The 16,153-nt window shown below is 37.6% G+C and overlaps 1 protein-coding gene across 1 annotated transcript in view; it reads right to left on the bottom strand.

The window, feature by feature from the left end:
- Positions 1-1,244: 1,244 nt before the first annotated feature.
- Positions 1,245-16,153, bottom strand: part of LOC123879145 (E3 ubiquitin-protein ligase RNF113A) — a 20,858-nt gene continuing 5,949 nt past the window's right edge. Inside the window, exons 3-9 of the mRNA XM_045926698.1 lie at positions 10,103-10,212; positions 8,017-8,162; positions 6,866-7,018; positions 5,934-6,061; positions 4,156-4,217; positions 2,672-2,852; positions 1,245-1,421 (exon numbers count right to left, since the gene is read on the bottom strand). Coding sequence (XP_045782654.1) covers positions 1,259-1,421; positions 2,672-2,852; positions 4,156-4,217; positions 5,934-6,061; positions 6,866-7,018; positions 8,017-8,162; positions 10,103-10,196 — 927 coding nt within the window. The 5' untranslated portion in view covers positions 10,197-10,212 and the 3' untranslated portion in view covers positions 1,245-1,258. The remainder of the gene's footprint in view (positions 1,422-2,671; positions 2,853-4,155; positions 4,218-5,933; positions 6,062-6,865; positions 7,019-8,016; positions 8,163-10,102; positions 10,213-16,153) is intronic.

The raw sequence follows: 16,153 nt of genomic DNA, 5'->3' as shown, positions 1-16,153 counted from the left end.
TCAAATGGACATGCAGACACTCCAATTTTATTTATTAGACTAGCTGTGCCCGCGACTTCGTTCTCCGTGAAATAGTGACTTTTCGGGGCGCGAGGCGTGTAGTACGTACTCTGTACGTTAAAAATGTTCGCCGTGATTCTTTAAATTGACATAACTTTTTTATTTATGAACCGATTGACATGAAATAAACACTAAATGTTAAGTGAAGCTTACTACAATATATTAGTGAAAACCGTATCTAAATCGAATAAGCCGTTTCTGATATTAGCGTGCACAAACACACAGACAAACAGACAAAAAAAAAATTAATTACAATTTCGGGTTCGGCATCGATATAATAACAACCCCTGCTACTTTTTTTTATATATTTCCATTGTACAGACACCACTTTTCTACAATTTTACTATATGTATAGATTAGTATAGATGCGAAAGGGTGACGTCTGCTATTTTTTCACGGCACATCCGTTTAACCGGTTTTGGTATGGTACAGCTTGCATCCCAGGAAAGGATTTAAATGCATTTTTCCGGAAAATCAGACTTCCAAAGATGAAAATGGAGTACCCTTGCCTTTTTTAGGGTTCCGTACCTCAAAAAGAAAAACGGAACCCTTATAGGATTACTTTGTTGTCTGTTTGTCTGTCCGTCCGTCGTGTCTGTTAAGAAAACCTATAGGGTACTGCCCGTTGACCTAGAAACATGAAAGGCAGGTAGGTCTTATAGCACAAGTAAAGGAATAAATTCGAAAACCGTGAATTTGTGGTTACATCGGAAATTGAAATGTTTCAATTTCCAAAGTAAGATAACTATATCAAGTAGGGTACCATATGAAAGGGCTTTACCTGTACATTCTAAAACAGATTTTTATGTATAATAGTTTTCGATATATCGTGCAAAATGTCGGAAAAAATACACGAGTACGGGACCCTCGCTGCGCGAGTCCGACTCGCACTTGGCCGGTTTGGTCCATTCCTAGAGTTCCGTAGGGTGCCAACGGAACCCTATTACTAGGCCTCCGTTGTCCGTCTGTCAGCGGGCTGTATCCCATGAACCGTAATAGGTAGAGTTGAAATTATCAATGTATATTGCTATTGCAATATAATTGAAAAACGTTTAAAAAACCAAATGCGAGCGCAGCGAGCAAATTTTTTTTTCTTATGATAATGAAACCTAGCGTAGCGAGCTCTTCTATTAGATATACAGTGTGATGTAGTATGTGAGGAAAACACAAAAGTAGTTTAAAATAAAACTTTTAATCATCAATCATCATCATTATCATCATCGCCCGCCCTCGCCTTCAGCTTGGCCTGCAGCTCGGCGGCCGGGTTGAACACTCCGCTGGTCTGCGCGTTGCAGATGAAACATCGCGTCGACTTCTTGTAGTTAGCTAGAGCGCACTTCTCGCAGAAGTAGTGTTTACACCTAAAACAATGAAATTGAATTGAAAAATTGAATTGAATTGAACAACTATTCATCTCACTATAGCGAGGGAAGTGCTAGATCCATCAATCAATCGATCAATCGATCAACAGTTGAGGAGCGGACTGAATTCCGAAAGGTCGGAGGTTCAAACCTCACACGTTGCACTATTGTCGTACCCACTCCAGGCACAAGCTTTACGCTTAGTTGGGAAAAGGGAGTATATTATATTCTTATAACAAGTGTAAATTAAAAATTTATAACACCCCCGACAAGTGAAGTTACAGTAACTAGAAAAGACCGAAAAGATCTGATAACTTTCAAACAGCTGAACCGATTTTCTTGGACTATTCCGCGCCTACGATCCAAAGTATCAGAGTTTTCCAAAACATCATTTTCAAATAAATAATTATGTATCAAGGCAACGTCCATCTTGACAGCTTGACATTTGTCAATTGACATAATATTATGAACCTAACGGTTATGTAACCTTCTTTTCTACAAGAAAACTAGAAAAGAGCTGATAACTCTTAAACGGCTGCACCAATTTTTTTGGATTATAGCTAAGAACACTCTCGATCAAGCCACCTTTCAAACAAAAAAAACTAAATTAAAATCGGTTCATTCGTTTAGGCGCTACGATGCCACAGACAGATACACAGATACACAGACACACAGATACACAGATACACAGACACACAGATACACAGATACACAGATACACAGATACACAGATACAGAGATACACACGTCAAACTTATAACACCCCTCTTTTTGGGTCGGGGGTTAAAAAAAAGAAATCGAACGATTTTCGGGTGCGTTCTGACTTCTAAATTAAAAAAAAAAACTTGAACAAAAATGCTTTTTTCACTTATTTTTGTTGTATTTTTATAATCTAACTAGCTGATGCCCGCGACTTCGTTCGCGTGGTATGGGTTTCTTAAAAATCCCGTGGGACCTCTTTAATTTTCCGGAATAAAAAGTAGCCCATGCACTAATCTATCTACATTCTAAATTTCAGCCAAATCCGTCCAGTAGTTTTTGCGTTAAAGAGTAACAAACATACACACAAACTTTCGCCTTTTTAATATTAGTGTGATGAACTTGACTGTATAAATTGGGAGTGAGTGTCGCGCTTCTTTTCGTAATAAAAGTTAATATTTTATGGCGATAATTGTCAATGTAAGCGTAGCGAGCGCAAATTTTTTCTTTTTGTGTCATAGCGTATGTAAACTATATGAGTTTTTTCTCACCTGGTAACAACGGGATCCGTGAAACTGTTTCTACATATGAAGCACTTGAAGGGCAGTTCTTCGTCACTGTGTATTTCATAGTCCGAGTCCCCCCCTCCCCCCTCTTTGGGCTGTATTTCCTCCCTCTCTAGTTGCCAGCCGTGCTTATAGTCTGATCTGTCGTGCAGGAATTTACAGGAGTCTGGAATTGAATGAAACAATTTATTTATTTAAATATACTACTATCTATACTGATATAGATACTGCGTTCCCGACACAGGCGCAGCAAATGCTGAGTGGAGTCCATTTTGGCACCACACACCTCGCGTCCCATTTTATATTTTATTTATTTTAAGTTATATTTTTGTTGGTACCAAATAAACAGTTTTTCTTTCTTTCTTTCTATACTAATATTATAAAGAGGAAACCTTTGTATTTTTGTATTTTTGTATGTTTGTATTGAATAGGCTCAAAAACTACTGGACCGATTTCAAAATTTCTTTTACCATTACTTAGAGGGATTCTTCCGAATCCGTATAGGCTATATTTTATCCCGGAAAATAGAAAAAATAAATGTCCACCCGTGCGAAGCCGGGGCGGGTCGCTAGTTGATTATAAACTATGACACAAAGTAAAGTACAGGAAATATAGCAAACAAAGGGCGACCTTATCACTATAGTGATCTCTTCCAGGCCTTATCACTATCACACTAATATTATAAAGGCGAAAGTTTGTATGTGTGTATGTGTGTGTGTGTGTGTGTGTGTGTGTGTGTGTGTGTGTGTGTGTGTGTGTATGTTTGTTACTCCTTCACGCAAAAACTACTGGACGGATTTGGCTGAAATTTGGAATGGAGATAGATAATATCCTGGATTCGTACATAGGCTACTTTTTATCCCGGAAAATCAAAGAGTTCCCACGGGATTTCAAAAAACCTAAATCCACGCGGGCGAAGTCGCGGGCATCGGCTAGTAGTGATCTATGATCCAAAAGCACTTGTAAAATCTTCATATCAACCCATTGCCGCCTCCTAATGAGACATCTCTTCCCAGAATTAAGATTTAGGCCATTGTCCAACACACTGGCCAAGTGCGGATTGGCAGACACCTTTGAGATCATTGTGAAGAAATCAGATGGTAATCTGATACAAACATACATACACAGACTGCTAAAATCATAACTCTTCCTTTTGGCTTCGCTAGTTGGGTAAAAAAGCAGTGTGTCCAACTCAGTCATAAAACCCATTTTATCCTCAACTTAAATATCATTGTTTTCATATCATCGGCGGTGTTCCCACTAGATTACAACATGGGGTTATTCAAGGGGCGGACCAACAAATTCCTGAAAGGGCGGCAACGCATTGGCGGTTCCTCTGGTGCTGCAAATGTTCATGGGTGGTAATCACTTAACATCAGGTGACCCGCTTGCTCGTTTGCTCGCTATTTTTTAATTAAATAAAAAAATTCTATTGCATAAAATAAAATTTTATGAGCTTACAAGCTTACCTCCAAAACCGCAGAAGCCTGTCTCTTTATAATCTTTGCAAATGTCTGGTTGATAGTCCCATCTGAAAAAAAAAAGAATTATGAATTTTCGAAGCATGATTGTCATGTAGTTTGACGGCCTCCCTGGCGAAGTGGTAAGCGCAGTCTTATTAGTGGGACAACCCGGGTTCGATTCCCGGCTGGGGTTTGGAATTTAATAATTTCTAAACTGGTGGCTGGTTACAACCCTGGCGACAAAACCGATTTAGCGTTTCAGTACAATGCCGTGTAGAAATCAAAGGAGTGTGGGTTTAATGAAAACTGCCATACACCTTCCAGGTTAGCCCGCTTCCATCTTAGACTGCATCATCACTTACCACCAGGTGAAAATGCAGTCAAGGGTTAACTTGTATCTGAATAAAAAAAAAGAGAGGCTTGTACCTCCTAGGCGACCTCGCACCGGAAAACGCAGCGTTGGAAGACCCCATACTAGGTGGGCTCGTAGAAAGCCGCTTTTTTTTTATCGCTGGGAAATGCTTTTACGCATCCCTCCCGGAAGCAGAGCTGATCACGCTGCTTCCGGGGGGGTATGTGGGACTCGCTGGCAACCAGAATATCCACTAAAACCCAGCGGGGCCGTCTGCGTCATGACGAGACGACACAGGAACGCAGTTTGCATACCACTGTGCCGTCTCACCGATACCGCCACATTACTGGACATCCCTATGGGATGCCGACGCCTTGTGTTTGGTTATGTCCTCATTTAGGGCGCGAGGTAGCGCGCATATTGGCGCCTCCTTTGCCCCTGGTCGTAGAAAGCCGCTGGATTAAGGCGGCGCAAGACTAAGGCGTGTGGTGGATATCCCTACAAGAGACCTATGACAGTGGACATCTATCGGTTAAAATCGTTTTTTTTTTTTTTCTTTTTTGTCAGCCCTAGCACAGACTATGGTCTATTTGGGCTGCAAAATTCCTAACGCCAGTCTGTTTTTTATCTAGTGCTTTGGTCTATAAAAAATGGTGAAAAATGTTTCTCTTTAAATTAAGTCTATTGCTAAATAAATAAATAAATAAATAAATAAAATAATGATGAATAAGGACTTACCTAACAGTAGCTCTCAAGTTAGCGGGTGCTCTGATAGGCCCTTTCCTCACGAGCTTGCGTTTCCTTCTTATAATAAGATCCTCGACAGCTCAACGCTTGAGGGACGGACTGAATTCCGAAAGGTCGGCGATTCAAACCCTCCACCACTCCTGACACAATTTTTTTTCGGTTTTCGGATTTATTCCTTTACTTGTGCTATAATACCTACCTACCTGCAAAATTTCATGATTCTAGGTCAACGGGAAGTACCCTATAGGTTTTCTTGACAGACAGGACGGACAGACAGACAGACGGACAACAAAGTGATCCTATAAAGGTTCCGTTTTTCCTTTTGAGGTACGGAACCCTAAAAAATGGGGTGTAGTTGTTTATCTCTATATATAACAAGTGTAAATTAAAAATTTATAACACCCCCGACAAGTGAAGGTTACAGTAACTAGAAAAGAGCTGATAACTTTCAAACGGCTGAACCGATTTTCTTGGATGATAGCTAAGAACACTCTCGATCAAGTCACCTTTCAAACAAAAAAAACTAAATTAGAATCGGTTCGTTCGTTTAGGCGCTACGATGCCACAGACAGATACACAGATACAGATACACAGATACAGATACACAGATACACACGTCAAACTTATAACACCCCTCTTTTTGGGTCGGGGGTTAAAAAAAAACCTGTAATAAGTAAGGTCTTACCTAACAGTAGCTCTCAAGTTGGCGGGTGCTCTGATAGGCCCTTTCCTCACAAGCCCTGAACTAGCGTTTCCCGCGGCTGTGTCCTTCTTCTTATAGTACTGCGCGTAGTTGTTTATACCTCTGTATACCTGCGGAATCACACTAATATTATAAAGGCGAAAGTTTGTGTGTATGTGTGTATGTTTGTTACTCCGTCACGCAAAAACTACTGGACAGATTTGGCTGTTTCGAATGGATAGATTATTCCCTGGATTGACACATAGATTACTTTTGATGAGTTCAAGGGTCGATAAGTCGTATTGTCGTTGATTGTACATTGATTTCATCAATGAGTTCCCACAGGATGTTTAAAAACCTATCCACGGGAATAAACTCGAGGGCATCAGCTAGTATTTTTACAATTTTTTAACAGGTAGGCTTAATATATTTAGATAAATATAAATAAAATAAGAAAATGAATATTAAGAACATAATTTTTGTTTAGAATAGAAAAGAATAGAATATAAACATTTATTATTCAACAAGTAAGCACTCACAAGTACTTTTGAATCGTCAGAATAATTTACCACTGTTAAGAGGGGTCTCTCCGTCACTTGCTTCATACAAACGTAGTTCCAATTTCATTTGAACATTAAGCAACCAAAGTTCATGAAAATTTGCAGACATATTCTAGAAACTAATATCTATGTTTGTGGTTTTCCAGATTTCTGTTAAAATATTCAATTTTAAAGTTACGCGGTCTTAAATATTTACATATAAATCTTTGAGCCCCTGTAATTTTAAAACTACATATTTTTAGAAAAATTTAAAACACTATAGACAGATATTAGTCTTGTAGTTGTCTTCTAGTTGCTTAGTATTCAAATAAAATTGGAACTACGATTGTATGAAGCGGTGACGGAGAGAGCCCTGTTAAGTAAATAAAATCTCACCTTATCGTCGGCTTGTCCCAATAATTCTTCATTTATTTTCTGTGCCTTTTCAAATATAGCCTGCGCGTCCCTGTCAACTTCTGTGTCAAGGTCGTACGTAGCTGTTGCGTTTTCTCTCTGTTGCTGGACGGAGAGTGTTGTGTTTGGCTTTTTCTGGAATAGAAGACAAGTAAAATATTTATAGGCAAAACAGGATGATCTAACCACTAGTAAACCTGGATAATAACTAAGCGGATACATCAGGATAGCAACCTTTAGATTAACCGAGCCTTCCGGGACGCACTAACGATATTCTTCGACTATCAAATGATATTCAACTACCCTCAACTACAACCATAATAACTCTCACTTACTGCATGTCACAACTACCAGCGTAACTAGGTAAACCTAATCTAACCTACCTAGACCGGCTCCTCCACCCCTACACCGGTCCCAAATAAGATGGTTGGTTCTACCTAATCACCACAATAACAACTCGTTCAACCACCAGCACCACTTTAGGTAACTACTACTCTAAAACCTACAGTACGACACTCACACACCGTATCTACTGAGAACCTACTCGGACCGAAGCCAGAACAAGAATGGATCGCCAATCGCTACGCTAATATTCTGATAATAAAATGCGAGAGTGAATTCTGAACACAGCAACGCGTGCCGATCAAAATCCAACTCTGACAGTGACAGCTAAACGAATATGGCTGCATTCTTCACGTAACGTGTGTTTTAATTCTGTGTTAACTTTTCGTTGGAGACTGTTGTGGTGTGTGTGCTTTGTATTTGTTTTGTTTATTGTTTATTGTTAATACTGTGTGTCTCCAAAAAAAAAAAAAATAAAAAAAAAAAAAAATTAAAACCTCTTTTTAATATTGACTCGACGACATATTTAAAATTTGTTGTATTTATTTACGTTAGGGTGCTTCTTAAGCGCGTCTGCATATAAACGTTTTTTTTTTGCAAACGAGCAGGTCACCTGATGTTAAGTGATTAGTTAATAGTAATTTAAGTGTTAAGTTTGTCCAAAAATGTTAACAGACATGCCAAAAGATGGCACATCAAAAAATTATGTTATCTTGCATGATGGTACTGAACCCTTCGTGTGCAAGTCCGACTCGCACTTGGCCGGTTTTCTATTCTATTATATTCCTTACCTTCTCATCATCATTGCTACTGTCACTGTCATTAATTTCAACCTTTTTCCTCTTCTGTCCAGTTGAATGTATGTTAGGATTGGATTTCTGTTGTCTTTTTGTTGGTAGCACAATTGTAGGCTCATCTGAGTCGGAGCTGTTTTTCTCTACAAAAAAAAAAATTGGTTGTCTGTAAAGTCGGTTTACTGACGACAGTTGAACGTGACAACAAAGGCCGATTGTGCTTCTTTGTCGCTCGTTCCGCGCTCTCGCTTCTCACTTCAAGCACCTTCAAGCCTTACAGGGAACGCCTCAGAGCGAGGTAACGCCGCATGAGTCATGAGAATTATAAGACGTTGTCACGTCAAAAAACAAAGCATTTTTTTTTAAAGAATTTTAGCATGACTAATACGAGGAGTATTAGTCATGTCAACATTCATCAAACTCGGCCCAGTAGTTTAGGTACTACGGTGGAACACACAGAATACAAACATACATACATAGACTGCTAAAATCATAACCCTTCCAGCTGGCCTTAAAGCCAGGGCAGATTGCTAGTCTATGTTTTTTTTTTAAGAATATTAGCCACGCTAGTCATGACTACACAGTACAGACTAATACTCCCCTTTCCCCTCCAATTAAGCATAAAGCTTGTGCCAGGGGTGGGTACGACAATATTATAGTGCAACGGGTGGGGTTTGAACCGCCAACCTTTCGGAATTCAGTCCGCTCCTCAACTGTTGAGCTATTGAGGCTTTATGTTGTAATAAATCAAAGTTTAGTTAAATCTAACTCTTGCAATAATATTAAACATAATATCAGGCTCGATTATGATGTTTTCTTTCAACTAAAAAAGTATCTGCATCTTTTTCTTTTTAGTATTGCTAAAAAAGGATGGGAAATGAATTTTACATTACCATTTCTAAATTTTAGTGTGTTACGAATTCAAAGACTACACTAAGACTAGCACCTAAAGGAAAGTGAACTAGAGTGAGGGAACTCTCGGTTTGATTCTGAATCAACGTTATGTCAAATATAAGGGGATGGTGACATAAAATCATAGACAAGTGTAAATTACAAATTTATAACACCCCCAACAACTATGTACTCAAATAGATTTATAAAGATAATAAATATAGATAAACAATAAGAGATCAGTTAAATAAATTATAATCAATTAACTAGATTTGTTGGTTTTATTTATTACTAGCGACCTGCCCCGGCTTCGCACGGGTGGACATTTATTTTTTCTATTTTCTGGGATAAAATATAGCCTATACGGATTCGAAAGAATCCCTCTAAGTAATGGTAAAAGAAATTTTGAAATCGGTCCAGTAGTTTTTGAGCCTATTCAATACAAACATACAAAAATACAAAGGTTTCCTCTTTATAATATTAGTATAGAGTCTATACTATAGACAAGTGTAAATTAAAAATTATAACACCCCCGACAAGTGAAGGTTACAGTAACTAGAAAAGAGCTGATAATTTTCAAACGGCTGAACCGATTGTCTTGGATTATAGCTAAGAACACTCTCGATCAAGCCACCTTACAAACAAAAAAAAACTAAATTAAAATCGGTTCATTAGTTTAGGAGCTACAATGCCACAGACAGATACACAGATACACACATCAAACTTATAACACCACTCTCTTTGGGTTGGGGGTTAAAAAGTAGCTGTATAGTTTATGTTATAAAACTAGATGATTGCCCGCGACTTCGTCCGCGTCGATTTGACAGCACGTGAATCATACAACCACAGTACTATAAACTGTTACTTCAGTATTACTGTTATATAGTGAATTAGTACATTTTGTAGTCATAATTGTATGGAAAATAAGTTATAAATATATAAAAACAGTGATTCAAGTACTGCCAGTCGAATTTATCAACAATTATAGCCCTTAGGACGCCATTGGTGCTGGGCTGGACGCAACAAAGATGTGCAACACTTAACATAGTAAGTACTTAGTAAATAAACAATCTATACATGCGTATTGGAGAACATTCCTGAAGTGGGTATCTGGGTAGCCCCATCAGCATCCTGAATGGATCAATAAAATGAGCAAAACCTAACAAAAACCAGAAACTTGCTAAAAATTTACCTTCCGAACTAGATTTCCTTCTTTGCCTGCCACCTCTGTTCTTAAGATTTCGTCTTTTGAACGTCGAAGGCACTTCTACTTCTGCATCAGACATTATTACGATTTATAATCACTTTAATAACTTGAAACTATCACAAAAACCATTTATTTTGCAATTATTTTTGTTTACTATACTTTTCCTTTTTTAGGTTATGTTCGGATACTCGTAACGTAATGTTTATTCGACTATGAACCGTCTTGTCATTTGTCAATGTCAGTTTTTATTGGGAAATGTAGTATTATTTAAGTGAATGAATGAATGAATGAATATACTTTTATTGTATACCACAAAATTAGTACAGAAAAACACATAAAAAGCTCAACAAAATATAGGTACAATTTGGCGGCCTTATCGCTACCTAGCGATCTCTTCCAGGCAACCAAAATGGTCCAAAGGATATAGCTATAGATATTAGAGGTAGGTGGTGCAAGTATAGATTTATATATAATATTAGGATAAATAAATACATAAATATATAAATAAATAAAAACATAAGTGCTATTTTCATAAAGATATTATTTAAAACAAATATGATAAAGCACTGAATTTCACATTTTGTAGGTAAATTAAATATGTAACTAGTATTTTAAAAGTCAGTCATGATTATTAAATTATTTTAATGATATTATTTTATGTTTGTACATGTATCCGATCCGATTATAAAATTGTAAAGCTCGGCGTCCACTGAAACCTCGGATAAGCGTAGAACTACCTACCTATGAAGAAAAAGCTTGCATTGCTGTTATTTGAATAATAGTTACTTAATTTCTACAAAATTGTATTTATTGAAGGACGCAAAGACGAAATTTATGCCGGAAAAAATAACCGTTCTTTATAGCCATCCGGTTTATATTTACTTTGCGATGCATTACGGTCTAGTGGGCGCAAAGTTTAAAATGTAAACTTTTAAATTATTCAACGTACAGACAAGCTCACCTATTTTCGAGTAGCAAATGATAAGGACGTGATGTTTTTACAAAAAATCGCTCTAAATACTTACAATGTACCTATTCATATAAAAATACCCACATACTGTATGTCTGTTTATATACGTAATTAATACTTATTACTTAGTACGGTCTAGTTGTACTTAATTAAGTAGGTATAGGTATTTTAGATACGATGTATCTATTCAATAAAAATTAGGAATTTAAGAGGGCTCTCTCCGTCACTCGCTTCATACAAACGTAGTTCCAACTTCATTTGAATATTAAGCAACCAAAGTCCATGAAATTTTGCGGACATATTCTAAAAACTAATATATATGTCTGTGGTTTTCCAGATTTCTGTTAAAATATTCGGTTTCAAAGTTACGCGGTCTTAAAAAATTACATACAAATCTTTGAGCCCCTGTAATTTTAAAACTACATATTTTTAGAAAAATCTAAAACACCACAGACACAGATATTAGTTTCTAGAATATGTCTGCAAAATTTCATGGACTTTGGTTGCTTAATATTCAAATGAAATTGGAACTACGATTGTCTGAAGCGAGTGACGGAGAGAGCCCTGTTAACTATACCTAGTAACTATATCTATCTATCCACGACTTCGTTTGCACGGGTTTAGATTTTTTTGAAAATCCCGTTTGAACTTTTTGGTTTTTCGGAAGTTTTGTAAATAATAGGTAATAAATAAATGGTAAGTATGTCATATGTTCCAGTTTTATGTGGTGGTGATGGTGCGTCTCGCTTGCTTGGTGGCTTGGGTTTCCTGCAAGTTTAGTAGTGGGAGGGCGAGCGGTTCACATCACTGCACTAATTGTATCGAACAGATGAGTCTGTTTTTCTCATTATAATAGCAAAATAAGCAAAATATTGTTCCCTGTCCCTATAAATTAAAAAAAGCAAAGCTGCGTGGCAGGCTATGTTTATAAACCAGAGCACTTAGGACGTTTTGCAAATCACAAGCGAAAATAGTATACTACTTTTACGAAAACACCCGCTTACTTCCGAAATGAAGTATCTTCTATACAATTTGACATAAGGATACGCCATTTTGGTTTCGGGGCCATTTTGTTCTGGTTTAAAAATGGTATACCACTTATTTCAGCTCAGAACCAAAATGTCCTATGTGTTCCACTAATGCTATAGTGAATTTGACGTTTTGCAATTTTGTAAGATTCATCGAAAGTCTTGGGAAATTGACTTTCTTTGGACGAGTGTATTTTTCTAATTGATTTTTTTTAGTATTGTTTTTTTAGGTTTCCGGAAGGACTCGGAAGGATTACAAGGTTATTTGTGGAAACTAAGGCCCGGTGTCCACCAAAGCGGACGTGGGCCGAGATGTGTTTAGCAGACCATTTAGATTATAAAGCCTCGATAGCTCGACGGTTGAGGAGCGGACTGAATTCTGAAAGGTCGGCGGTTCAAACCCCACCCGTTGCACTATTGTCGTACCCACTTCTGGCACAAGCTTTACGCTTCATTGGAGGGAAAAGGGGAGTATTAGTCACGATTAGCATGCCTAATATTCTTTTAAAAAAAAAGACTAGCGGTCCGCCCCTGCTTCACTGCAATGTAATTAGATAGGTATCAAAACTATACGTATAAACTATAAACTATAAACCGTCCACTCGAATCACTCTATCTATTGATGAAAATCGAATTAAAATCCCTTAAGTAATTAAGTTTAAAACACCTAAGCGTTAAGAACCATAACATAGCGGGAAGCAACTTTTTTTATATTATCCATACTTCCATACTTAATATTATAAATGCGAAAGTGTGTCTGTCTGTCTGCTACCTTTTCACGGCCCAACAGTTTAACTGATTCTGACGAAAGGTACAGGGTTAGCTTATATCTCGGGGACGGACATGGGCTACTTTTTATCCCGGAAAATCAAAGAGTTCCCACGGGATTCTCTAAAACCCATCTGCTTAACCGATTTGTATGAAAGGTATCGAGGTAGCTTGCGTCCCTGTTATTGACATAGGCAACTTTTTATCCCGGAAAATCAAACAGTTCCCACGGGATCTTTAAAAACCTAAATCCACGCGGACGAAGTCGCGGGCATCCTCTAGTAAGAGATGTTTGTATTAATTTTTTAGTTACAAGAAAATTGGTGATATAGGTCATATCTAGAAATCGTAATAGGTTTGCGACTCCTGCGCTCCAGCCTCAAGAAAATTTGAAAAGTCGTTTGTGGGATTCAATTTTTAAAAGTAGGTAGAGTATCCTTGTGACAAGTGTAAATTAAAAATTTATAACACCCCCGACGATCCAAAGTATTTGAGTTTTCCAAAACATCATTTTCAAATAAATAATTATGTATTCAGGCAACGTCCATCTTGCAGCTTGACATTTGTCTATTGACATAATATTATGAACCTAACGGTTATCTAACCTTCTTTTCTACAAGAAAACTAGAAAAGAGCTGATAACTCTTAAACGGCTGAACCAATTTTTTTAGATTATAGCTAAGAACACTCTCGATCAAGCCACCTTTCAAACAAAAAAAACTAAATTAAAATCGGTTCATTCGTTTAGGCGCTACGATGCCACAGACAGATACACAGATACACAGACACACAGATACACACGTCAAACTTATAACACCCCTCTTTTTGGGTCGGGGGTTAAAAAAAGCATATTACATAAGTAATTGAAGATGAGACTAAGATAAAACGAGACAGCGTTATACCGCTTGCATAAATCTGTCTCGTTTTATCTTTCTCGACTGAACCTTAAATCTAAGCGAAGTCAAAGTGCGGTCTATAGATTTCAACCTACGAGTAAGTAGTTAAATGATAAAAGAGCGTGAATTTGACCTGCATCTCGCTCCAGCAATGCGCGGGACTGCAATCACTTTTATACATGGCCCACTATTATTATTGTAAAACGAATCTTTGAAAAGACAGCTAACAACCAGCAAGAAACTCGGTGGTTGCTCTTTTCAAATATTTTACCATAAAATTGTAGGTGTGATGTGATTTGTGTCATGAAGAAATCCCCTTCCAATTTTATTATTGCAAAGGGGTCATGTAATGATGATGAAATCGGGGCAATTTTTTTATTAAATTCTAATAAAATTGATGTGTTTTTTTTCTAAGTTTCGTAGTTTGGGATTTACGTAAGGAAGAATCGACGTATTTTGTTTTGTTAAGGTTGTTATCAATGGTTGATTAGAGTTTCCTAAAACGGTGCTGTGACGATGTTATTAGATAAATGTTTGATTATGATTACTGTGACGTCATAGAAAACTTACAGTAGGTACCTATCGGGACAAAAAAAAAATATGGCAGATAAATTTGGCCTAGGTAGTCTTTAGGGTTACGTAACAGAAGGGTGCCATCATCATCATCAGCCTGTGGACGTCCACTGTTGGACATAGGCCTTCCCTAACGAGTGCCAGGTCCGGTCGTCAGCCTTCCTCATCCAGCCACTTCCCGCCAGCCGCTTTATATCGTCGGTCCAACGTGCTGGAGGGCGTCCCACACTACGCTTGTGATACGCGGTCTCCACTCTTGAAGGACTTTCCGGCTTCAACGGCCATCGCCTCTACGACAGGCATGGCCTACCCACTGTCACTTCAGCTTGCTAATTAAATAGGAAGGGTATCAACGGGACCCTATTACTAAGACTCCGCTGTCCGTTCGTCCGTTTGTCTGTCAGCGGTATCTCGTGAACCGTTAAAGGTAGAGACTTGTCACAGAATGTGTAGGTATTTCTATTGCCGTTGTAACAACAAGTAACAAAGATTTCAAAATGGCCACCATGAAAATTAAAAAAAAATATAACGTGTTATTAATTCTTGTACGATGGTACGGAACCCTTTGTGTGCGAGTCCGATTCGCATTTGACGGCCTTTTCATCATTTGGAGTAAAACTAAGTTCACTAAGTTCTATGGCAGGGACCTAAGCCATCAAATAGATTACATCAAACTAGCGACCAGTCCCCGTTTCGCACGAGTAGCTTATTACAATTTGTGTAGGGATCTCTAATTTTTTGAACATAAAATATAGCCTATGTTATTCGGGAGTAATGCTTTCTACTGGTGAAAGAATTTTCAAAATCGGCGCAGTATTTCCAGAGTTCACTTCCTACAAACAAACTTACAACCTTTATCTCTTTATAATACCTATTACATAGTATAGAAGTACCTATACTAGTAGAAGTATAGTAGTAGAGTAAAGCCAGAACAAGAAGAAAAAAAAACCGGCCAAGTGCGAGTCAGATTCGCGCACTGAGGGTTCCGTACTCGGGTATTTTTCCCAACATTTTGCACGATAAATCAAAAACTATAATGCATAAAAATAAATAAAACCTGTTTTAGAATGTACAGGTAAAGCCCTTTCATATTATGATATCCCACTTGGTATAGTTATTTTATTATGAAAATTAAAACACATTTTAATTTTTCTTTTAAATATTATGTAACCCCAAATTCGTGGTTTTTTAGATTTATTTCTGTACTTGTGCTATAAGACCTACCTATCTGCCAAATTTCATGATTCTAGGTCAACGGGAACTAACTACCCTATAGTTTTCTTGACAGACAGACAACAAAGTGATCCTATAAGGGTTCCGTTTTTCCTTTTGAGGTACGGAACCCTAAAAAAAGTATAGATGAACTCAGAACGCTAGACCTCTGGTATTAAGACAGAGGCCTTATATTATCTCTATTTTCTCTGAAACTATACGGGCCCCCACTGTTCCCAGGCCTTGTCAATATGTAAACAATTAACAATACTAGAGATACTAAGAACACATACAATAATAAGTAAATATGAAGATGTTACGTATAATAGCTTCGGAGCTAGTAGCATGTTTGTAGAAGGTGCTTATGCAAACTTTTTTACCCGACTACGGCAAAGCCGAAAGGAAGGGTTATGATTTTAGCAGTCTATGTATGTTTAACTAACAAGTTTAAAAAACTTATGCAATGCAAAAACATATCTAATAGGCAATAGACATGCGCTTGACTGCTATCACATCACTATAAGGTAGAACGCGCTTATCTAGAAAGTCGCATTCAAATTCTTTCCTTATTATTAACTCCCGACCCAAA

The sequence above is a fragment of the Maniola jurtina genome, chromosome 27 (assembly GCF_905333055.1).
Source record: "Maniola jurtina chromosome 27, ilManJurt1.1, whole genome shotgun sequence".
Classification (NCBI taxonomy): domain Eukaryota; kingdom Metazoa; phylum Arthropoda; class Insecta; order Lepidoptera; family Nymphalidae; genus Maniola; species Maniola jurtina.
This window is presented reverse-complemented; position numbering and strand designations above follow the sequence as displayed.